This window comes from Pipistrellus hanaki (genome assembly GCF_964339955.1).
Source record: "Pipistrellus hanaki genome assembly, chromosome: 4".
NCBI classification, from domain to species: domain Eukaryota; kingdom Metazoa; phylum Chordata; class Mammalia; order Chiroptera; family Vespertilionidae; genus Pipistrellus; species Pipistrellus hanaki.
The window spans coordinates 19,106,319-19,132,371 of NC_140506.1; the positions used below are offsets into that span (position 1 = coordinate 19,106,319).

At 37.4% G+C, this 26,053-nt stretch overlaps 1 protein-coding gene across 2 annotated transcripts in view; it reads right to left on the reverse strand.

Annotated features, from left to right (window-relative positions):
* Window positions 1-26,053, reverse strand: part of CDH9 (cadherin 9) — a 102,502-nt gene that overhangs the window by 51,515 nt on the left and 24,934 nt on the right. Inside the window, exon 2 of one of the 2 annotated variants that reach the window (XM_084881656.1) lies at window positions 17,494-17,770. In XM_084881656.1, coding sequence (XP_084737782.1) covers window positions 17,494-17,721 — 228 coding nt within the window. In that variant the 5' untranslated portion in view covers window positions 17,722-17,770. The remainder of the gene's footprint in view (window positions 1-17,493; window positions 17,771-26,053) is intronic. The other variant, XM_084881657.1, reaches the window with a different exon arrangement.

Here is a 26,053-nt window from a genome sequence, read left to right on the forward strand (position 1 = left end):
GATAACACTAAATACCAACCAATAGAGGAGGAGAGGAAAAGGCTGTGATCCTAAGTTAAGCTTTAGTCATTCTTTATCTTATCCTTGCATTGATGGAATTTTTAAAAATAAGTACTTGATTTATTCCTATGAAAGTTGAGTTCTTCATTCAAACAAAATTTTGTTGAACTTTGTTGTATACAAGGCATTATTAAAAGTTAAAACATCTACACTAATAAAAGGGAAATATGCAAATTGATGGTATCCGTGTAACACCCACCAGCCAATCAGGAGTGAGTATACAAATTAACCCAACCAAGATGGTGGGTTAATTTGCATACACAGGCGCCAAGCAGTGGGGCAGGATAGCACCAAGCAGCCTGGGTCCCAAACAGGTGCCAGACCCAGCCCTGGGCTAGGCAGCACCAGGCCCCACCCCCATGGGACTGAGACCATCAGCAGTCTGGGAGTAGCCAAGGGGGCCCCCTCACAGTCAGCTCACAGCAGGGCCCATTTTGCCCTGGCTGGAGGTGACCTGGGAGAGCCAAGTGCAGTGAGGGCTTCATGGAGCCATGAAGGGGCGGAACAACCGAAGCCAAGCTCCAGGGGTCTAAGGAGAGTGCCTAAAGGACAAAAAGGAAGTATCTGCAAAGCACAGGAGGCGGGTGGCCCAAGGGGCGCAGAGTGGCGCCAAGGCGGGATGCACCTGAGGGGGCTCGGGCCAGGGCAGGGAGCTGGCAGGTGGGGATCTGCCTCACCAGAGGAGAGCAAGGCTCTGACGTGGCCCCAAGATGCAGAAAACAAGAGGCACTGACTGCTGGTGTGGAAGGATATGGACCCACAGCCCTGAGGTGGGGGTTCAGGGGCAGCACCATCTCAGTGGAGGGGTATCGCACTGCCGGGTACCCAATTGCAATTGTTTGGTGATGCTCCCAGCACTAACTGGGCCTCAGCCTTGCCATGGCCTGTGAACTTGAGAGGCTGCGACTCCTGTTCTCTCTTTGGCCCAAAAGCAAGCCCGTGCCTGCTCTGCCCTACTGTGGTGCAAGCCTGCATGGTGAGTGTGAAGCCTACCACCTGGTTACCGGGGGGGGGGGGGGGGGGGGGGGGGGGGGGGAGAATGGGGAATGGGGCGGTGGGTGGGGGAGAAATGTGAAGCATCCACGATGAAGAGGTGCTTGAGAATGAGGCTGGGAGACTTACAGAGAAGTTTGTTCTGTTTGCCCTGCAGCTGTCCCTTAAGAAAGGCAGAGAGCGCAGTTGTGAGGGCTGCCTGCACAGCTCAGTCCAGTTCCGCAGCCAATAGGAACTGGCCTTATTTTTCTGGTCTGCAAATTGGATTAAGCATGTCCCAGTGCCTTCACTGAGCTTCGAAATACTATATAAAGAAAATGAGTGAAGAGGTAAGAAAGAAAAGGAGGGACGAGCCACACAAAAGGAAGACTGGAAGGAACCTTAAAAGCTATTGTCACTTAAACAGGGAATATAGTCAATGTGTTGTAATGATGGTATGATGCCAGGCGGATACTGTAAATATGGGGGGACACTTTGTAAAGTATATGATTGTCTAAACAGCCATTATTTTGTAACTAATATAAAACCTAAAACTAATCCAAAATAATATTGAATGTAATGAAATAAAAATAGGAGCAAAGTTTTTATAAATTTCAAAGTTGAATAAAGGTTGTAAAGGAAGGAAGGGGGAGAATAAAAATAGTGTTTTTCATTTTACCACTTTATTGTCTTTTCAGTACATGAAAAAGACAGTTGTCTTTAAATGGTGCTTTTATACTTTTTAAAGTCATTATCTCATTTGATGTTCAGGGAAACTTAAAGACTAGATAATTATTCCCTCCACTATTCAAAGAAAGGAAATCTTGGTGTCTGGCCCTAATGATTAAATTGTCAAGTTCTTATTGTAAAGCACGGTTAGTGAAATTTTCTGTGAAGGGTCATAACTATACTAATAAAAGCCTTGGGAGTGATCAGGCCAGCAGGGGAGGGCAGTTGGGGATGATCAGGCTGGCAGGTAGGTGAATGGTTAGGAGCCAGTGGTCCCAGATTTTGAGAGGGATGTCCAACTGCCTGTTTAAAGCCTGATCCCGCAGGCCTAACAGTTGAACATCCCCCAAAGAGTCCAAGATTGTAGAGGGTGCAGGTTGGGCTGAAAGACTCCTCCCCACCCCCCTCACCCCCACCCCCGTGCACAGATTTCTAGCCCCAGGACACTAGTCTATACTAATAAAAGGGTAATATGCAAATAGTCAGGGTGCCCTCATGCATAACTACCCATCAGCCAGCTGCTTGCTCAGCAGGCACAGGTGGACGAGGACTTGCAGTTTTGGGGACTTGGGTCATGCTGTCACAATCCATCAACAGGAAGCCTGGGGCCTGGTGGAGCCCCGGGCCCAGGGACAGGGCCTGGTGGAGGCCTCCATGCGGTAAGGCCTGGGGTCCCCTCAGCTCCGCACACCAAGGCCTGGGGTCCCACGGCTCTGCACAGTGCGGAGAGACCCCCAGCTCCGGCCTATCTCTTTGGGACAATCCATTGAGGAGCACCGTGCAGAGCTGTGGGACCCCAGGCCTACCTCTTTGGGTGATGGATTGTGAGGCTCCTGCACTGTGACAGGGCCCAGGCCAGGCTGGGGGATCCCCTTCCCCCGAGTGCACAAATTCCACACACTGGGCCACTAGTATAATAATAAATTCCTGAAGTGTTTGACAATCTACTGGTGAACACACTTTTTAAAATTGTGATGAAACATACATAATGCTCATTTTATGATTTTTACAATTCTATGTGTAAAACCGAGTGTCATTAAGTATATTCACTTAGTTGTGCAACCATCATTACCATCCATCTATAGGACTTTTTCATCTTCCCAAACTGAAATTCTGTATCAATAAACAGTGCCTATTCTCCCTACAGAGGCTACTTTCTGGTTGTGGGAATGGGGAAATTATGTAATCAGAGATCAAACAGAGAGAAGCAGTCTTATTGGGATAAACAGATAGTGGTTAGCATCTGAGTCTGCCTGAGTGACTAAAAACCGGAGAACACAATTTTAGGGAGGTGGGAATCACAGAGATTTGATCCCCAAAAGTCTTTTAACATCCCCAAATGTTTCGTTGATGAGCACTAAATACTGCTCCAAGCAAGACAGATAACGTCAGCAAGAAACTAAACAGAGATTTCATCAGCAGGGAACAGAAATGAGACTTGAATCCTTGCCAAGCTAGTGTGGGTATGTAAGTACTCCAAATCTATCGTTCCCAAGAAGGGACAAGTCCTGGAAGCAGTGACAAAATGGAAGTAGTTCTGCCAGAATATAAAATCTTTACAAACCTAAAGTGACTAAACAAATTCATGAAATGGTGATCATTGGCAATATTGCCGAGTGAGGTGCAGAACTTCTGTGCACAATTTGAGTGATCCTCCAAAGTTTTAAATTTTTTTCCCCCAAAATAAACTTCAAAGAAAAACTACAGGGATATTGATTGGGGGCATTTAATCTAGGTTTTTTTAGTCTTCTAATCTCCAAGCACACTGTATTTCTCTATTTAAGTCTCCTTTAATGTCTCTAGTTTTTGTAGTTTAACATAGATCTCTGAGTGTTCCCTGGGATTTGGGGACTTTCATTCATAGTAATTCTGGGTTTGAGTGGTTTAAACCTACATTTCCTAATGAGATGAGCACTTTATGTATACCGTATATCTTCCAGCAGGAGATTTGGATGTCATCTTTTGTGAAATACTTAGCTAATCTTATTGCCAATTTTCTATTTACCTGTCCATATTTTTCTTATTGTGTTATAGACTTCTGTAGGCTTGTGAATGTTTTTCCTATATATTATTACATGTATTATATGTACTAAAATTACCTTCTCCCATTTGTAGACATCATATTCATTTATACCTCTACATGACTATTTCAGCACCTATAACCTAAGATTTAGAAAATTGTCTAATATAATTATAGTAAAATCACAAAATTTTAAAAAAATAACAATGTAATTATATACAATTATAGATAACATTAAAATAAACAGTCCATTTCAAATAATGTATTTATGGCAACTTCCCACTTAAACTCAGAATTTAATCCAGGATCGCACCTTCTCTTACAGAGACAACACTTTAAGCTCTTCAATATGAAATAGTTTCTGAGATTAGTGAAAATTGAAAAGCTAATTTTAAAAGTTTATAAAAATGCAAAAGACCTCAATGCCACAGTGATCTTGAAGATGAACACAGTTGGGGAACTTAAAAAATTAAATATTGCTTCAATAATTAAGGCAGCTTCATATTATCACATAGACAAACAAAAATGTCAATATAATGACTAGAAATTCAATAACTACATAAACAGACACATGCATTTTTAAAAAGGCCCCTGGAATTAGATACCTAAATGCTTTTTTAAAAGTAAGGATGAGTACGTACAGGTCATTACGTTGACATTCGATAAGTTTGGAAATAGAGAAAGAAAATGTTAGAGTATTTGAAATAGTACAAAAGCACTGAAATAGGCCATCAGGAAAAATCAGACATAATTTGGTAAGCATACTAATGAGCATTTTCTACCACACTCTTGCATTTTCGAATGGTTTAAGCTATTGATATTCCAGAGGGGAGGGGCAAGCTCTCTAAAATTTTATGTGAATGTTTCTGGGAGTAGTTCCAATTCCATATGCAGTCAGACTTTGTTTAATCCTGTCTTTTAATCATGGAGACCTCTTTTAAATTATCTGTATCAAGGCCATAGAAATTATTTTGGAGTGAAAATGAAACTAAAATTTGTGCTGTTGGGGGCATAGAGCAAAATGGGAGCAGCATGTTGCAATCAGGTCAGTGAGTATAATGGAAATACAGAAAAACTCTGAATTCGGTGTAACATTCCCTTCTCCTGAGGAGAAGGGAACTTTAAAATATACTTATTTTAAAGTTTATCTGCTCTTTCTGTGTTTCACAATATCAGTTTCTCAGGACTCAGGTTATCAATGCTCAATAAAGGTCTCTTAAGAGAGCAGCTGAATGATAATTTTGAGTAAATATATGATGTCACACATTTTGGAGAACCAAAACCCAACACAGATTCAAAGGTCACAGATTCTAGATAGTAGAGCAGAATAATTAAAATTGGACACAAGTAAAATTTTGATAAGTGACATAACAAGGAGAAGAGATGACATTATGGAAAGGGGGCTTAGATATTTCCTATAAAAAATGGCCTGTGAACAGAAGGAAAGCAGAGATTAAGTATATGCAAGAGGAAAGTTTCATTGTGCCTAGAGCTAAGGCTCCATAGTAATGGGGACACAGGCTGGAATGTAAAATGGCAATGAATGCAATATTGGGAATTCTGTTTAAGTAAATTTGAGAGTTGTTTTCTTTTCTATAGCCATTTTGGTCAAGATATTGGTATCATTTAAGAAACAGTGTGTAATATGCTTTGTGAATTAAAGTCACGTAAAAAGACTAGTGTAGCATGCAGTGATGTGGTAACACAGAACTGGCACTAAGAATAAAACAATAGCTGTCTAATATAAAAGCTAACTTTTAAATAACTTGGTGTGAAGTATGTGTGCATTGTCCTGAGGACTTAGGCTAATGCTTAATATTTTTCTCATGTGTTTCTAGTTTTTATAAAAACAACCTATAAAGAGAATTTTGGGATACAATGTGCTTTTAAATCAGAAGCAGCTGCTACATGTACTGCACCATAAGTAATGGCATTATAAAACCTTTATAAATGTAATTTATTTTGCTTCTGAAAAACACTGTAATACTATAAAAATTTATCAAACATCCTCAGGAAATGTGAGACTCTATTTCTGTGTATATATACTTCAAATTGCCACATCCTAAAGCCTATGAGAAAACTGCCTACTCAAATACATTATTGTATGTAAGTTTTGGGGAAATATCAAAGTTTAGGGCATAAGTCAACATACCTAAGTGCAAAATCTTGATTATTCAACAGATTGATTTCTCAGTATAATATAAACCAGACTCCTACCTGTTTTTGTGTTGGTGTCTGTATTTTCATTGTTTTAGTTAACATCTAAACTAATTATATCTAATTATAACCAACAGCCCAATAATTCTTAAAATCCCTTCCCATTCTAGGGTTCTATGGTTACATTCATGATAACTTAAGCTATGAAATATTTTTATTAAAAATATTAAAAATTTATAGCTAAGTCTGCAAAATGATATCTTATATTTAGATAGTGACTACTTATAGGCAGTTCTAGGACACTCTGTCGATTGCCCTAAGCAAAGTGAGTGCTAAATGCATATCTTAGAATTAAAATATAATGGTCAATTAAGTTGAAATTTCAAAATTATTTTATGACTAATTCTGTCCTTAAAAAAAAAAAAAAAAGAGGCGGAGCTTGAAGATGGCGACCGAACAGATGGACTTGTTCTGACCCCGGTCCCAAAACAGATAGAAGCAACATCTGAGTCGCTCAGGGAATGTTGATTAGCAGATCACTCTAGGAAGGTAAGGAAGTGTCTGCTGGACAATTTTTCCTGACCAAGCGGCCAGCACTCCCGACTTCTCCCGGAGCTCCGGGCTCGGCGCAAAGGCGGCGCCACCCTACCAGGAAGGGAGCAGCTTCTCTGAGGCCTGGAAAACCCACAGCCGAGGAGTCCATCGAGCACCTGTGGCGCCCCGATCGGAGCAAGCGCGTGGATTCAAGGAAGCTCTTCAACCACCCACAGAAAGGTCAGAGTTTGCGTGGCTAGGCTGAGAGTTCAGGCTGCGATAGCCCCATTGCTCCCACGAGGCCCCGTCCCCAGAGCGGCCCTGAGCGCCGTGGCCCGGAGCGCCGCGAGGCCCCGCCCCCAGAGCGGCCCTGAGCTCCACGGCCCCAGAGCGCCGCGAGGCCCCGCCCCCAGTGCGGCCCTGAGCTCCACGGCCCCACCTATTGATATATTGTAGCACCAAAGCGCCGCGAGGCCCTGCCCCCAGTGCGGCCCTGAGCGCTGCGCCCCGGAGCGCCGCGAGGCCCCGCCCCCAGTGCGGCCGCGGCCCCGCCTATATTGTAGCCCAGGAGAGCTGCGAGGGCCCGCCCCCAGAGAGAAAGAAGGCCAGAGCAACCAAAGTCTGGGAGGTCAAACCAGTAACACTGACACCTAAGGGCTGAACTACAAACTGCCTTTTTTTTTTTTCTTTTTTCTTTTTCTTTTTCTTTTTCTTTTAATTAATCAAAAATAAATGGACACAAGTAACTAAGATATAGCCTACCTAAAATTAAGGACTACCTTACAAAACAGGTGCAGTGGAAAGCTGGGAACTGCAAGACTCTCTGATCCAAGAACCAGGCATACCAAATACAATAACAGAGGAAGTGATTGAACTCTACTGGACAATTTTATGCTAATTATACTATTCTTTATTTTATTTTCATTTTTTACATTTTTTATTTAATTTTCATTTTTTACATCTTTTACTTCAGAAACGATTTTTTTTTCTTTTTTCCTTACTTGATTTTACCTTTTCAATTATTACATTTTTCAATCTCTATCTTCACTATTACTACTGCTATTTTGCAATTTTTTTTTTCTTTTTCTTTTCCTCCCCAGTACCATTTTACTTCGTCTTTATTTTACATTGGGAGTAAACTTCATTCTATTTTAATCTCTACTATAGCATCATTCAACCCTATCTCAATTCGACCTTTACCCCATCACTCTCTTACTAAACTTTAACCTTTTAGTCTCCAGTTTATCCTATCCCTTTCCGGCTTTAGTTTTTCCTCTATTCTTTCTGTATACCCCCTGCTAAAGCTCTCACTATACTCATAGACCTAAGTTCCAACCCCTGATACAAGTGTATAAATATCACTCTCTGCACTATATTAACTAGTTAAAAAAAAAAAAAAAAAACACAAAAAAAACGGTTCTACTTTCTATCCTTTTCTCATTGTTTGAGTGAAGGTTGATTATTGTGAATATTTGTGCTTTTCAGTGAAATTGTTATGCTTATTCCAGTGTTGTTATTGTTGCTTTGTATTTTTTTTTAAATCCTCTGTTTTTGTTTGTTTCTTTGACTTCTGTATATCATAACCTTACTTAATAATAGTGGATATTGTATTGTAGTTTGTATTAATCTCCAAGTATTGTTACCGGCATTGGCTGGGCTCAGTGGTTGATCTATGGCAATTTTCTCCACATATATATAGTTTGTTTCCCATTTTTTTAGTTTGCTTCTTCTCTCTCTCTCTCTCTCTCTCTCTCTCTCTCTCTCTCCTTCTCTCTCTCTCTCTTACTCTCTCTTCTTTTTCTCCCTGTTTTCTAACTTCATTTTGTCATTACTTTATTTCTTCTTTGACTTTTTTTTTTTTTTAATTTTTCTTTATTTTATTTTTACCTTCCTTCCTTCCTTCTCTCCTATACCCTAATTTGCCTATCGCTAGGGGTTACCTTTATTAGAGGTTATTAATATTGTAAATACATTCCTGTTAAGTGCCTCTCGTGTTGTACCTGGCAGTGTTGTATTTTGCACCTATAAATTAACGCAAGAGAAAGAACACCACATAACCAGACATCCTGAAAAGAGATACCATGGGAAGACAAAGAAACACCCCACAAATGAAAGAAAAGCAGGCATCACCAGAAAAGGAAGTAAACGAGCCAGAGGCAAGCAGCCTACCAGAGCAAGAGTTCAGAATAATGATTATTGGTTGGCTAAAAAGAATGGAAGAGAAATTTGACAATAACCAAGAAGAAATGAGGAAGAACCATCAGGAATTGAGGAAGAACCAAGAAGAAATGAAAAATGACATCGCTACCATGAAGAACTCAATAGAAAGCATCAAGAGTAGACTAGATGAAGCGGAAGACCGCATCAGTGAGCTAGAAGACAAGATGGAAAAAAATACCCAATTAGAGCAGCTTCTAGAAAAAAAGATTAAAAAGCAGGAGGAGAGCCTACGGGAGCTTTGGGACATTACAAAACAAAATAATATTCGAATAATAGGGGTTCCAGAAGGAAAGGAAACTGAGGTAGACGTGGAAAAAGTATTTCAAGAAATAATGACAGAAAACTTTCCTGAGATAGAGAAGAAAAAACCCACACAAATCCAAGATGCTCGCAGAGTCCCAAGCAAAATGAATCCCAGAAGACAGACGCCAAGGCACATTATAATTAAAGTGGCAAACAACAACGACAAAGTAAGAATCTTAAAAGCAGCCAGAGAGAGACAGAAAGTTACTTACAAAGGAACCCCCATCAGACTAGCAACTGATTTCTCAACAGAAACATATCAGGCCAGAAGGGAATGGGATGAAATATACAAAGTCATGCAAAGGAAGGGTTTGAATCCAAGAATACTGTACCCAGCAAGACTATCAATCAAAATTGAAGGGGAAATCAGGAGCTTCACAGACAAAAAAAGACTGAAGGAATTTATCTCCACCAAACCAGCCATGCAAGAAATGCTAAAGGGTCTACTGTAAAAATAAAGAAATAGGAATTGAAGAAGGAACATGGGTATAGAATAAAAATGCCATCAAATGAGTACCTATCAATAATAACCTTAAATGTAAATGGATTAAATGCTCCAATCAAAAGACATAGGGTGTCAGATTGGATAAGAAAACAAGACCCTTACATCTGTTGCCTACAAGAAACCCACCTCAGAAAAAAAGATGCACACAGACTGAGGGTGAAGGGATGGAAAAAAGTTTTCCAGGCAAATGGAAAGGAAAGAAAAGCTGGGGTAGCAATACTTATATCTGACAAATTAGATCTCAGAGTGAAGGACATAACAAGAGATAATGAAGGCCACTTCATAATACTAAAGGGTACAATCCAACAAGAAGAAATAACCCTGGTAAATATTTATGCACCCAATACAGGAGCACCCAAATACATAAAAAAACTGCTGGAGGACATTAAGGGAGAGATTAATAGCAATACAATCATAGTAGGAGATTTTAATACCCCACTGTCACCCTTCGACAAATCATCTAAACAAAAAATCAGCAAAGAAATATCAATCCTAAACGACTCACTAGACCAGATGGAATTAATTGACATCTTTAGAACATTCCACCCCAAAGCCACAGAATATACATTCTTCTCAAGTGCACATGGGACATTCTCAAAGATAGACCACATTTTGGGACATAGGCAAAGTCTCTTCAAATTCAAGAAGATAGAAATCATATCAAGCATCTTCTCAGACCATAGTGGCATAAAACTGGAAATTAATTACAATAAAAATAATCCAAAGAAATCAAATACATGGAGACTAAACAACATGCTATTAAACAAGGACTGGGTTACCAGAGAAATCAAGGAAGAAATTAAAAACATCCTGGCAACAAATGACAATGAAAACACAACAATCCAAAATCTATGGGACACAGCAAAAGCAGTTTTGAGAGGGAAGTTCATATCCTTACAAGCCTATTGCAAAAAACTAGAAAAAATGGTAACAGATGAACTAACTCTACAACTCAAAGAGTTAGAAAAAGAGCAACAAGAAAAGCCCAGTGTAAGCAGAAGGAAGGAAATAACAAAAATCAGAGCACAGATAAATGACATAGAGACCAAAGAAACAATACATAAGATCAACAAAACCAAGAGCTGGTTCTTCGAAAGGATAAACAAGATTGATGGACCTCTAGCCAGGCTAACCAAGAAACAAAGAGAGAGGACCCAAATAAACAAAATCAGAAATGAAAGAGGTGAAATAACAACAGACCCCACCGAAATACAACAGATTGTTACAAAATACTACGAACAACTCTATTCCAACAAACTAAACAACCTGGAGGAAATGGACATATTCCTAGAAAAATACAAACTGCCAAAACTCAATCAGGAAGAATCTAAAAATCTCAATAGACCAGTGACGTGGGAAGAAATTGAAACCGTCATCAAAAAGCTTCCAGCAAACAAAAGCCCAGGGCCAGATGGCTTCACAGGAGAGTTTTACCAAACATTCAAGGAAGAACTAAAACCTATCCTCCTCAGACTATTCCAAAAAATCCAAGAGGAAGGAACACTTCCGAACTCCTTCTATGAAGCCAACATCACCCTAATACCAAAACCAGATAAAGACAACTCAATGAAAGAGAATTACAGGCCAATATCCCTCATGAACATAGATGCCAAAATCCTCAACAAAATTCTAGCAAATCGACTCCAGAAGAACATCACAAAGATCATACACCATGACCAAGTAGGATTTATTCCAGGAATGCAAGGATGGTACAATATCCGCAAATCAATAAACGTGATACATCACATAAACAAATTGAAAGATAAAAATCATATAGTCATATCAATTGACGCAGAAAAAGCATTTGACAAAATCCAACACCCTTTCCTGTTAAAAACTCTTAAAAAGGTGGGAGTACAAGGATCATACCTCAACATAATAAAAGCTATATATGATAAACCCACAGCCAACATTATACTCAATGGGCAAAAACTAAAACCATTCCCTCTAAGAACAGGAACAAGACAGGGATGCCCACTCTCGCCACTCCTGTTTGACATAGTTCTGGAAGTACTAGCCATTGCAATTAGACAAGAGGAGGAAATAAAAGGCATCCAAATTGGAAAAGAAGAAGTAAAGTTATCCTTATTTGCAGATGACATGATATTGTACATAAAAAACCCAAAAGACTCCATTAAAAAACTAATTGACTTAATAAATGAATTTGGCAACGTAGCAGGATATAAAATTAATGCCAAGAAATCCATGGCATTTCTATACACCAACAGTGAAACTACAGAAACAGAGGCTAAAAAAGCAATTCCATTCACCATCGCACCAAAAAAATTAAGATACCTAGGAATAAATTTAACTAAAGAAATAAAGGACCTATTTGCGGAAAACTACACGACACTGAAAAAAGAGATAGAGGAAGATGTAAGGAGATGGAAGAACATACCATGTTCATGGATTGGTAGAATCAACATCATCAAAATGTCCATACTTCCTAAAGCAATCTATAGGTTCAATGCACTCCCCATTAAAATACCAACGACATATTTCACTGACCTAGAAAGAACTCTCCAAAAGTTCATTTGGAACAATAAAAGACCCCGAATAGCCACAGCAATTCTGAGAAAGAAGAGTAAAGTAGGAGGGATCTCAATACCAGACTTCAAACTATACTACAAAGCCACTGTTCTCAAAACAGCCTGGTACTGGCACAAGAACAGACAAATAGATCAATGGAATAGAATTGAGAACCCAGATATCAACCCAAATCACTATGCTCAATTAATATTTGACAAAGGAGGCACGAATATACAATGGAGTCAAGACAGTCTCTTCAATAAATGGTGTTGGGAAAATTGGACAGACACATGCAAAAGAATGAAACTAGATCACCAACTTACACCATTCACAAGGATAAACTCAAAATGGATACAGGACTTAAACATCAGACGGGAAACCATAAAAATACTAGAAGCATCCACAGGTAGCAAAATCTCAGACGTATGCCAAAATAACTTCTTCACTGATACTGCCCCTAGGGCAATGGAAGCTAAAGAGAAAATAAACAAATGGGACTACTTCAAAATAAAAAGCTTTTTTACAGCAAAAGAAACCATCAATAAAACAACAAGAAAGCCCACGGTGTGGGAGATCATATTTGCAAATATTACCACTGATAAAGGTTTAATCTCCAACATTTACAGACAGCTTATACAACTAAATAAAAGGAAGATGAATGATCCAATTAAAAAATGGGCAATGGACCTAAACAGAATATTTTCAAAAGAAGACAGAAGGAAGGCCAAAAGGCACATGAAAACATGCTCAAAGTCACTAATTATCCGAGAGGTGCAAATCAAAACAACAATGCGGTACCATCTCACACCTGTCAGAATGGCCAACATCAGCAAATCAACAAACGACAAGTGTTGGCGAGGTTGCGGAGAAAAAGGAACCCTCGTGCACTGCTGGTGGGAATGCAGACTGGTGCAACCACTGTGGAGAACAGTGTGGAGTTTCCTCAAAAAACTGAAAATGGAACTCCCATTTGACCCAGTAATCCCACTTCTAGGAATATATCCCAAGAAACTAGAAACACCAATCAGAAAGGATATATGCACCCCTATGTTCATAGCAGCACAATCTACAATAGCCAGAATTTGGAAACAGCCTAGGTGCCCGTCAGCAGATGATTGGATCCAAAAACTATGGTACATCTACACAATGGAATACTATGCTGCCATAAAGAAGAAGGAATTCTCATCATTTGCAGCAACCTGGATGGAATTGGAGAACATCATGCTGAGTGAAATAAGCCAATCAACAAAAGAGAAACACCACATGACCTCACACATCGGTGGATGATAAAGATCTTTATAAACTGATGAACCAAGAGACAGATATAGAGAAAGTAAAGCAACAGGCAGACTGTCAAATTACAGTGGGGAGGGTAGGGATATCAGGGGGAGATAATAGATCAACCGAAGGACTTGTATAAATGCATATAAGTACAACAAATGGACATAAAACTATGGGGAGGGAGGGGATGTGTGGGAGGGAGGGAGGGAGGGGGGCAATAAAAAAAAATCAAGAAAATATGTAAAAAATAAATAAATTAAAAAAATAAAAAAAAAAAAAAAAAAAAAAAAAAAAAAAAAAAAAAAAAAAAGACATACACACTACTCCTGTAAGTTTGGAAACTCTTCATACAATAAAGGTGTTTTAATAACCAGAAAGTGAAATAAGGTATTTAAATTCTGCATAATTCTCAATGATAATAGGCATATGAGTGATTAATTATTAATCTATGACCATTAGGGATTCCACAAGATCTAGATATAATATTAAAAAATAAAATGCGTATGAAGATTCTCTAGTAGAATAGAAGCCTTTGCTACGTTTCTGGTGTTGTGGAATTGTGCACCTGAAACCTGTATAATTTTGTTAACCAGCATTATCCAAAATTCAATAAAAAGGAAACAAATGTATTTTAATTCTTCTCAAGCAGTACTTCTAGTTTTCCTAAGTCAGTGGTTGGCAAACTTATTAGTCAACAGAGCCAAATATCAACAGCACAACGACTGAAATTTCTTTTCAGAGCCAAATTTTTAAATTTAAACTATATCGGTAGGTACATTTTTATTAACTTTTGGGGTACCTGGTATTTTGTGGAAGAGCCACACTCAAGGGGCCAAAGAGCCGCATGTGGCTTGGGAGCCGAGGTTTGCCGACCACAGTCCTAAGTAATTCATCACATGTGTCTATTCAAATTATAGGGAAACTACATAGTAGTTGTTATGACTTTATAATCCTCTTTGTGAGACCAAAGTTTTCTCTTGGTTTAGAAAACAGAATTGGTAAATACCTGATAGTTTTAGTCAAGAGTGAGTAACCAAATTTCAGATGGCATTATGGTGAAAAAACAAATATTGCTCTTAATTTCAACAATCCTAAATTTTCTTCCCTGTCTTACATTTAAAATGACATAAGGAAACGCTCTATAGTATTTCCTTATGGAAATACCATTGTGGTTCATTTTCTTGTTCCTCCAATCCATCAATGAAAGCAAATTTGTCACTCAGACAGTGCTCTGTGAATTCCTACAAGAGCTCTCAGCAGGAACTCACATACCATTCTGTATGTAAAAACAACTCAGCACGGAATTCTGGACCTTTCCATCAATGGTCTTATCTTTATCCTATTGGATGAGTCTGTGTGTGTGTGTGTGTGTGTGTGTGTATGTCTTTTATCATGCCATATGCAATTCCACCTGTTTGGGTTATCCACATGCAAATTTTTATTATGTTTTTACTATATCCTCCTGCCCACAGACACAGGTTTCTCCACAATCTTGAAAATATCAGAACTTTGCAGTTAAAGAAATCTTAATGATAATTTCATTTAACCTTACAAGAATCTAAGGTGTGTGAAGTTTAATTGAATTCTAAGTTCTGCATAATTATTAACTGGTGCAATCAGGACTGAACCTTGTAAGTTGCATGTTTATGTCTGTGCACATGGAGGTTTTATTAAATCTGGATAGTACTGCCTAGCCAGTGTTGCTCAGTGGTTGAGTGTTAAACTATGAACCAGGAGGTCACAGTTCTATTCCTGGTCAGGGCATGTGCCCAAATTGTGGGCTGCATTCTCAGTAGGGGGTGTGCAGGAGGCAACCAATCAATGATTCTCTCATCAATTCGGGTTTTGCCATTTTGACACATGTCAAAAATAAATAGGCACAAAAAATGGAACACCTTACCTTGTCCATACCTAAAAAATATTTTTCTCAAGAGAACTGATAATAATTTATGAAAAGTAGTTAAAACTACACATACTGTTAGAAGCTCTCATTGACAGATTGCAGAACTAATTCAAAATGGTACAGAAATATTTAAAGCATTTGTATGTTTTAAAATTTCAGAAAAATATTGTCCAGGTCTATCAATCCATGTTGTTGTAAATATCAGCATTTCATCTTTTCTTATGGCTCAGTAAGAATCTATGGTGGACAAAGAATAGACTATACAGACCATGTAGTATAGAAATGTATGTTTGAAACCTATATGGTCCTTCTCATAAATGTAGCCTCAATAATTTTAATAAAAAAAATAAAAAATAATAAAATGTATGTTCAGTAATAGTGGTCAATTAACAGTACATACTCAACTTTTTTAAGAAAGAATTTTTGTTTACAGCCAAAAATAAATGCTTGTAGTGGAGCTTTGGTTGTCTTAAGATTACAAGTATCTCTTTTTATCTGTGGTTATTCTTCTGTATCTGTGAATCTCCCAGGATGAAACCCTTTATATAAGGCCCCATGAACTGAATGTGCCCTTTGTACACAGCTTGAGAAAAAGAATCATAAAGCAATTTCAAGTTCTTAGGTACAAACATTTGTCAGTTGAACTTGAAATATCACTATGTTAGTTATTATCTATGGAGGGAAAAGTGATGTTAAGTGAGGGATGCTGGAGGATGCCATATGACTAACCTGAGGAGAAATAAGAGAGAAAAAAAGAGTCATCAGGTGAACCGTATGGGACTAAATGACTATGACCTATGGAACCAGAGGACAGATATTTCACAGGAAGTGAAAGTAATAGACTTTTGATAAAATAGGCTGCGTGTGGGAAAACATAATGTCACACACACAAAAGAAGAATCTGGTCAAGATTTTGGAAATTTCACAGATAAAAGTATTTGTGATTTCAAAGCAACAGGCATAACTTTTGTGCTATTGGGTACTTCTTTGTTTATATTTTTGGCCTGTTCTTACTTGACTGATGTTGCAGTGAACTAAGCAATGCTCATTTCATTACAATCCCCTCTAGTATCATATGCCAAGAACCAAGAAAAATATATAAGGATCTATGGGCGATGGTGGTATTCATAATTGTTTATTTTTTATTCTCATGATTTGAAATGAGTGGGCATAAATAGGGGGTAAAGCACAAATAACACATAAATTGATTGGTATATAAAACAGTATAAATGAGATTGGTAAGGGGAAGATAGATAAATAGAAAACTTTGGACATCAGGAAGATCATGTCACATAATCTGTGACACAGAGGAAAGGAGAGAGGTTGAATGAATATTTGCTGAAAATTGAATGCAAGGAGGGTTAAGTATTTTCCATTGCCATTTGCTCCTGGCTGCTAATAAGCAGCATCAACAATGTACTTCAGATGAATGAACAACATCATCCTGCTACTAGAATGCTATCAAAGCTTTCTAAAGGTAGTTTCTTTCTTCTACTTTTTTTTTTCCTTCTTTTTCCCTTCCTCTTCAAACCCGTGGGTCTGAATTGTAGGTGGGAAGCTGTTCAGTTTTCCTGAGATTAAGAAATAGAAGCACCCAGTCGGCTTGGCTCAGTGGTTGAGTGTCCACCTATGAACCAGGAGGTGATGGTTCAAGTCCTGGTGAGGACACATGCCGGGTTACGGTTCGATCCCCAGCATGAGGCATGCAGGAGGCAGCCACTTAATAATTATCTCTCATCATTGATGTTTCTATCTCTCTCTGCCTCTCCATTCCTCTCTGAAATAAATAAAAATATATTTTAAAAAAGAAATAGAAGCATCTAGAAGTATTTATTATACATATCATACTACTCTTAATTATTTAAAAAAATTCATTAGTACAGACCAATATAATTTAGTAATTTTTGGCATATTATAATTGTACTTTGTATTGCCTGCTATAGCACACTAGTTATTATTTACCCATGACCTTAGAGTAAATTTCCAAGAAACCTTTAATATTTTATATGCATACACATACAATTAAAATCATACATGGCTGATTAATAATGAATCAAATCTATATGTAACTGATTTTATTTTGAGATATACTATGAATACTGACCTGCATTGAGCTACCTCAACAAATTACATTTCTTACTGTTCTCTACTGAAATATATCACACCTTTTGCACACCACAATTAGTCAAATATCATTTGAATAATCATTAGTGATGTCAAAAAGTCACTGTAAAATATAACCCACTTTCAGCCTCCATATTATTATATAAAAATTCTTACCTTGCCCACATATTGTGTATCTGTACCTGTGTACTCTTCCAACAAAAAGAACTGATTCCACATCCAGCCACGCTTGGTGCGATGCAGCGTTTTACCATCATCTTTTGTCAAACTCATCATCCTTTTGCTTGGCAAACCACTGTTAGCTTTGTCTTGTAAGGGGATAGCATCAACTGCATAAAACATATAGGTCCAGATGAATAGTGGTAGGCAATGGTAAGTCCTCATTATTTGCGGCTTCAGCAGGATATCAAATTCAATGTACCGTCTATTTCCCCTGAGGAGTAGGGGGAGAAAATGGTTTGTTAGATTGTGACTCACTTTCAAATGACTTGTAAACTGTAAAACTTTCTAAATGTTATTTAAATTTATATATATAAATATATATGTGTGTGTAAATATATATATATATATATATATATATATATATATATATAATTTTCCATGTTATATCAGTGAACTATCCTTAAAAACTTATATAGATAAGTAGGAAGACATATATATATCATAATTAAACTATACAAGAAATTAATGACTGACTTTAATATAATTATATTGCAGCATATAAATGTGAATATATGTGTAACCTAAAATATTTGATATTTTGAAAAAAATAATCTGTACAATACATCAAAGATCATAGAGGCCATAAGTGGATTATTTATTAGCATATGCATATATATGAACCTATGAACTTTACAGAAAACTGTTTTTTGCCCACAATCTACTACATTTTACTAGCTGTTTTCTCCTCTTGTTTTTCTTCCACCTCCTCTTGTTCTTCTGTGATAAGTTGAGACGGTGTCTCAAGGAAAATTCAGTGATACCAAATATACTATGGATTGTGTCTTGCAATACATGGCGCCATACGATGCTGATCTTTACAATTGACAGCTATTATTTCCCCCAACAATCAGTTCAGTGAGTCACTCAAATTTATTTGAGACTAAGTTGAACATGTTCTGCATGGAAACATTTTACCTGATAATTTAAAAACAACAACACGTTTATTTCCTAACAAGAAAGAAGAGCACACAAACCAGTATTGTGAAACTAGGTGTGAGATACTTTGATCCAGTTTTTGAAACTAAGAATGTCTCTCTATTGCAATAGCAAGTGGAATCTTATTGAATGAGATACCATAACTCATTTGGCATCTCAATTCATTTTATTTATTAACACATCAGTTTAAACTTACGCAGCATTTTTAAAATATATTTTATTGATTCTTTACAGAGAGGAAGGGAGAGGGATAGAGTTAGAAACATCCATGAGAGAGAATCATCAATCAGCTGCCTCTTACACACCCCCTACTGGGGATGTGCCTGCAACCAAGGTACATGCCCTTGACCGGAATCGAACCTGGGACCTTTCAGTCCTCAGGCCAATCAGCTGCCTCTTGCACACCCCCTACTGGGGATGTGCCTGCAACCAAGGTACATGCCCTTGACTGGAATCGAACCTGGGACCTTTCAGTCCTCAGGCTGACGCTCTATCCACTGAGCCAAACTGGTTTCAGCAAATTTATGCAGCATTTAATTTGGTAGATGTGAGACGGTAATACTGCTGCTTATGATGATGGTAATGACTTGGTAAGCAATAGAAACCCATTTCAAACTAGTGTAGGCAAAAGAAGAATTAATTGAATTATAAAATCAAATTAAGTGTGGAAAGGAAAGAATGAAAGGGGCAAAGAGGCTACTGGGCATTTCCTGCCTATGAAAACTAGAATTGGGATGTTGAGTACTTGAGTATTATTCTGTCTCTGATTCTGTCTCTCTTTTCTTTCTCACTTTGAACTAAGCTTTATCAATCTGATGAAATATTGGAATTTTAGAGTTCAGATTTAATATATTCCGATCCAGAAAGCAACCAATAGTTATTTCTAACTTGTGTTTGAAATGTTCTGGTAATGGATTCAGATTTACCTTAGCATAACCCAAATGCTCAATGCCAGAGCATCCTATTCAGTAAAAAGTCAATTGCAAATTGACTGAACAGCAGAAGGACTAGTCGCTATGACACGCACTGACCACCAGGGGGCAGATGCTCAACGCAGGAGTTTCCCCCTGGTAGTCAGTGTGCTCCCATAGGGTAGTGCCACTTAGCCAGAAGCTGGGGTCATGGGCTGAGGGACCCCCCCCCCCCCTGAGTGCACACATTTTGTGCACCGGGCCTCTACTACACCTATAATTAAGTTGCATTTATCAAGGCATAAAGACCAAATATAAACTTCTAGCTTGGTTTTATCTCTAATTATCTGTGAAAGTTTGGAATATTTACCCACATTACTAGGTCTTAACTACTCTGTCTATCAAAGGAATATAATTAGTACCTGATTCCCAGGTTATCACAAATATTTTGTTGAACTTTTAATAGTCATTAGTGGTTCAAGGATTTATTTTTCAACAGCATATACCTATGAAAATACTGACACATTAAGAATATAAGTAATTTGATAAATAAGTGTCAGAATTAGTTTGAGATCCAAGCAATATAAAATTCTTCAATTAATATCAGAAAACTACAACGTCAAAGAGTGCTTAGAAAAAGTGTAATGGAAAGTCTAGTGGTCACTAGCTCAGAATATGACAATCATATTGTTTCTTAGTGATGGTGCAGTGGAAAATAAGCATCAGGGAATGTCAGTTGTCATTGTCAATATCATCAGCTGATATCTCACGCTCATAAAATTTAACCAATTCCTTAGTTGACCATACTGATTACCCTGATTTCTTCTCACTGAGAGATTCCTTAGGCCATTGTCTGATAACCCTTGCCAGAGAAATTGGAGAGCATTCTTCATTTCTGAGGTCTGTTCTAACTAAGATGCCCACTATGGATGGAATGTAAGCCTTTACGCAAAAAATTCCAATTGTAGATGGAGCCAGTGACTTTGGCAGGGTTTAGGATCCTAAAGCTACAATACAATATTGCATTCATTTTAAGTGCCTTAAAAAGCATTTTGGATATTTTAACATGGCATGCTTATAAAAGGTTAAATGTGGCTACAAAGTTGAAATAAGTTAGAGGGTAGGAAAGGGTTTGGTTAAAGGGGGATCAGTTAGAATCTATCACTCGAGTCCGGTAGAAGATGACAATGGCATATAGAGAAATGACTTGAAATAGAGAGTGAATCTCTGTTCAGATTTCCTTAGCTACATTTAATATGCCCACACAAAGAAATATGTACACACACACACACACCCTACACCATACACTACAGTTTTTGTATGGTTTGCTTCTTCTTATGGCTTGCACCTGCAGTTCTCTTTGGAGAACTTCCTTTGTCTACTGGAGCCACTTTGCCCACATGCAGAGGGAGCTTAAAGTGCCTACAACCTGACAATTATCTCCCACCGAATCCCTGAGCCATTGTATAACAGGTGTGGAGACATGAAAACCTACATGTGCTATATAGCACAGAGCTCCCCCGCAGGATCATGCTGGGGCTGGGACTTTGACTAACATTAGACCTTCTTTTGATTATATCCTGTCTTGTTTTCCCCCCACTCTTTCCCTAGCTTCCTGGTCTGGGAACCATGTATCAGCTAATCACTTGCACACAAATCCTCACCTCTGTATCTGTTCCTGGAGAATAAGACCTATTTTACCTATGATATAGACAAAACCCATATATTCACAAGATTGAAAACTACCTTCTCATGTATTGGTAATTATAAAGGGTGGAAAAATAAGAAATATAATTTTTAGATTTTTAATTTGTGAACTGGGTGGATGATTGAGCCATTCATTGAGTGGAAAAGCAGTTCTGTTAGAAAAATAAAGAATTAAGGTTTTGTTATTTTTATTCAAAATAAATAATTTTTATACTGCTCTTGCTAACAACATTCTGGCATAATTAATAGTAGGAAGGAAAGAATTCACTATTCTACTGATTTTACCTCATTTAATTTATATAATTTAATTTATGTATTTACTAGAGGCTTGGTGCATGAAATTTATGCACTCATGGGGGTGGTGGTCCCCTCAGCTCAGCCTGTGCCCTCTTGTAGTCTGGGAGCCCTTGGGAGATGTCCAACTGATGGCGTAGGCCCACCAGCCATGAGCCTGGCTCAGGGCTTCTGGCTGAGTGGCGCTACCCCTGTGGAAGTGCACTGAACACCGGGCACAGCTCCTGGGTAGAGTGTCTGTCCTTGGTGGTTAGTGTGCATCATAGCAACTGGTCATTCCCCCCGTTTTATCTACTTGCATATTAACCTTTTATTATATAAGATGATAGCCTTTTAAAGTGGAGTCTTATATATTTCCTCATATTCTTTTTAAAATCTATTTTTATTTATTTCAGAGAGGAAGAGAAACGGGAAAGAGAGAAACATCAATGATGAGAGATAATCATTGATTGGCTGCCTCCTGCACACCCCCTACTGGGAATCAGGTCCATAACCCTGGCATGTGCCCTTGGCCAGAATCTAACCTGGACCCTTCAGTCTGCATGCTGACACTCTATCCACTGAACCAAACCAGCTAGGGCAACTCTTCCTCATATTCGTATGAGGAAACTGAGGTACAAAGAGGTTCAATGATTGCCCATAGAGAAGAATTGAGAATTAAATCTTGGTATGCCATTGCACTTGGGCTTACCCTGATGCTGGATGCTGGCAACCAACGTTTATTTTAACTTGCCTTCTGTAATCTAGGCAATTTTCTCAAACATTTTTATTTAACTTTCATCTCTGTAATATTACGAAGAGGGAATGGCTGTCTTACAGGATTAAATTGAGGCTTTTCTTGTTGAGTAACATACTAATATCACAGGGTGGTAGGCACCTGTGGAAAGAAGGAGGAACTGAGGATTTGAATTCTGTATTACTGATGACAGTGCTTATAGTCATTATACTGCTGCTAAGTAACACTGCTCCATTGGCACCCGCCTGGAGGCCTCTTTACTGGGCTTCAAATGCTTGCCCAGTTCACGGTCTTTGTCTTGACGCACAGTCTCACCTGCAACTATCTCTCTGGGTCATCCATAGCCATCTTTCTCATTATATTCAGCCTCTATACAACGTTCTGCCTTTTGGAGAAGTCTTCTAAACAACTTCTTCAAAAATAGCTTACCCCATGTCAGTCTCTATTGATTTCTTTCATACCACACATTTATTTTCTTTATGTCATTTACCATGATTTTAATTCTCTCTTTCATTTAGTAGATTATAAATTTATTGACTCATTTCCCTTATTATAATGTAGCTTCTATGGTGCTGAGATATTTTGTAAATCATCATGTCCTGTAAAAAACAGTTATTGACATGCAATAGCTACTTAATATGTATTTGAAAAATTAATTGATTAGTGATCCCCATGCAAAAATGGATAATCCACAACTTGAGCCTAGTATTACATATATTTTTTTAATATTCTATTCCATAAACAAGTTGATAGAGATATGAAAAGAGTTGAACTGGGAGGAAATGTGCCTTTTCAAATAATGATCCTATTAACAAATGTCACCCTAACAAATTTAATAAAAAAAATTAAAAAAATAAAATAATTCTTATTTTTCCTAACAAGTGGAATATATTTAGCAGTGAAGAGTAATATTAATTTTAAAAATGTATAATGTGAAATTAGTATAAATTTAACATCAAATTGCTATAAATGATAGAATGTTTATTTGAACTCTGAAGCCCTTTCATGAAATACCTACATTTTTTTCCTTATAATTCTTGGCATAATTCTTTACATTTAAGATATAAAACCTATTCTCATAGACTTTATTTAAAACTATCTATATCCTTTATTCATTCAACAGCAACAAGTTGAATTTTTTCTGTTTAATTATCTCTATAAGCCTTAAATGCTCTACATCTTAATCACCTTTTTATTAACAAATAAATACCATCTGATAGATTATAAGTAATAGTATTTTAAATTTGGGTTAACTTTGATTTTGTAACCAGAGAATTCACTTGGATCTTTTAAACTTTAAAAACTGAAAATAGTTTTATTATTATTCCCTGTTCCCTTAAGTATATTTCAATTGCATTTGAGAAAAATAGCTTTTGGCTATTTGTGAATCAAGAAAAAATGTGCCTTGCTATAATTAAGTAAATGTTTAACTTACAAAATCTACATCCAAAATTAAATTATGCTTTTATTATCCACATAGTTTAAACACAGATAAAATATTTTAATAATTTCAATCTTGTTTTTCAAGCAAAGTTTTTTAGATGAAATAAAGGTATAAGACAGGTGGATGGGATTTATTTTAGTACCTTATTATACAATTTGTCATCAACAAACTACTTCTACACAAATAAACCTATGTATATTTAAAAAGCAACAACTGTGAGATATGGTCATGAATTTAAATCCTTCCCAGATGAGATATATCAAGTTTGGAGAAATGAAGAAAACCATTTCTGATTATCCATTTGTTTTGTGGGTTTGGCTAATTCCCACATATGTCTGATTCCTAGGCCAGCCAGCCAGTTATTTTTCCAACACATTAGTATGTTTTTATATCAGTTGGAAACACAAGTCTGACAGCTCAGTTATGTAAGTGACACATATATGGATCAAATCCTATGACTAAGCACCAAAATTAAGAGTATTATATAATCAAGGAACTATTTAGGGATAATGACTTAATATATAAATTTTTCATACTAATTGATAATCCTTATATTTATTATACAACAATAGGTAGATATATATATATGAATATACATGTAATAGATCATTACTTATTATATTTATTTCATATATATATATGTATGCTTATTTATTTCATATATGTGTATGTATGTATATGTATATATGTGTATGTATATATACACACATATATATCCTCTAAAATAATTTATTGATTTTTTTTCAAGAATCCATGCCCAAATATTGTCACATTGTATTTTAAGGTCTACCCTTCTCTAAATAATGTTATAAAATAATTAAAAAACAACAACACAGAAATTGATGGAACAAATATGAGCTGCCAGCTTTATATAAGCAGAACTTAATAGTTAACACTATTAAACACTCAGCTTTGAAATTTAGCATTAGTTCTTGCCTAGAAAATTGGCAGTATTTACCTGTTATCAAATGAGAGACTCTTGAATCAGATTTTGCCAATGTTCTATCAAACAATAATAACATCACATATAATGAAATGAAAAAAACACATAAAATGTATATTATTATAGAGTAAAAAGACATGTAAACAAACTATTTCCAGTATTTGAGAAAAGTATGATCGATCAATAACTTTTTGTTATATGGAAAATGCATGGACTTTCAATTAAAAGCAGATAAGCAAGCAAGCATTTTCACCCCCAGTGTGGGTCTCCTGAGTGAGAACCAAGAGTATCAACATTGATGTATGACCTTCTATTATAATAATATCCCTTTTGAGGTTGCCCAAGATATTATAATTAATTACTCAATTAATACATTCCCTAAAATATAATAGGACAAGGAAAAAATAAGACAATTTAGGTGGTATTATTTTGGAAATAATTTAATTTGGAGGTATGCCATATGGGTAAATAATTTTAGCCTGTCAGAGACTTAAAAAGAAGAGAGGTATCTACTCTTAACTTTTTAAGAATGTTAACTAACAATATTACTGGTGTGGGGTAAAATAAACATTTAATATTATCACAAATAAATGGTGACATATTTAGTCACTGTGTTACTAAATACTGAAAACTGGGCAAAATGATTTTCAAACTGAGGAGGCATGAATACTTAATATGCAGCATCCATTGGGCTATAATAAAGCCAAGGAAAATGCACACCATCCTATCAACATAAAGACACTTAATAACACCTTCATCTGAGATTGTGGACTCTAAATATCGTGTCTCCTAAAGGAAGCAATTTTCCTGAGATAAATAGTTAATACAAGGTCTTAGGGACAATTTGTGCAAGATGACTTTGAAACATCTTGTATCCAAATGCAAAGAAGTGAGCAAAGACAATTGGGATCTTGTCAAAAGGACTCAAGAGTTCATTTGAAGGGCTCCCAACTAACCAATGAAGGGATAATATGAGAATAAAAACGGACAATTATTAAACAGATTGAAACATATATAATGTTTACAAATCGATGAGTATATAAGAACTAGTAGCCCGGTGCAAGAAATTCACCGGGCTTCTAGTTCTTATGTAAGGTGTGTGTGTCCCTAAGCCCAGCCTGCTCCCTCTCCAATCTGGGACCCCTCCAGGGCAATCGAACATTCCTCTCACAATTCAGGACTGCTGGCTACCAACTGCTCACATGCCTGCCTTCCTGATTGCCCCAAACTGCTTCTGCCTGACAGCCTGATCACCCCCTAACCACTCCCATGCCAGCCTGATTGATGTCTAACTGCTCTCTTGAAGGCCTATTTGCCCTAACTGCCCTCCCCTGCATGCCTAGTCCCCCCTCCCCCCAAAACTGCAGGCCTGGGTCCCCCACAACTGCAATTCCCTGCAGGCCTGGTTGCCCACAACTTCCCTCCTCTGCCAGCCTGGTCACCCCTAACTGCCCTCCCCTACAGGCTTGATTGCCCCCAACTTCCCTCCCTTGCAGGCCTTGTCCTTCCCAACTGCCCTCCCT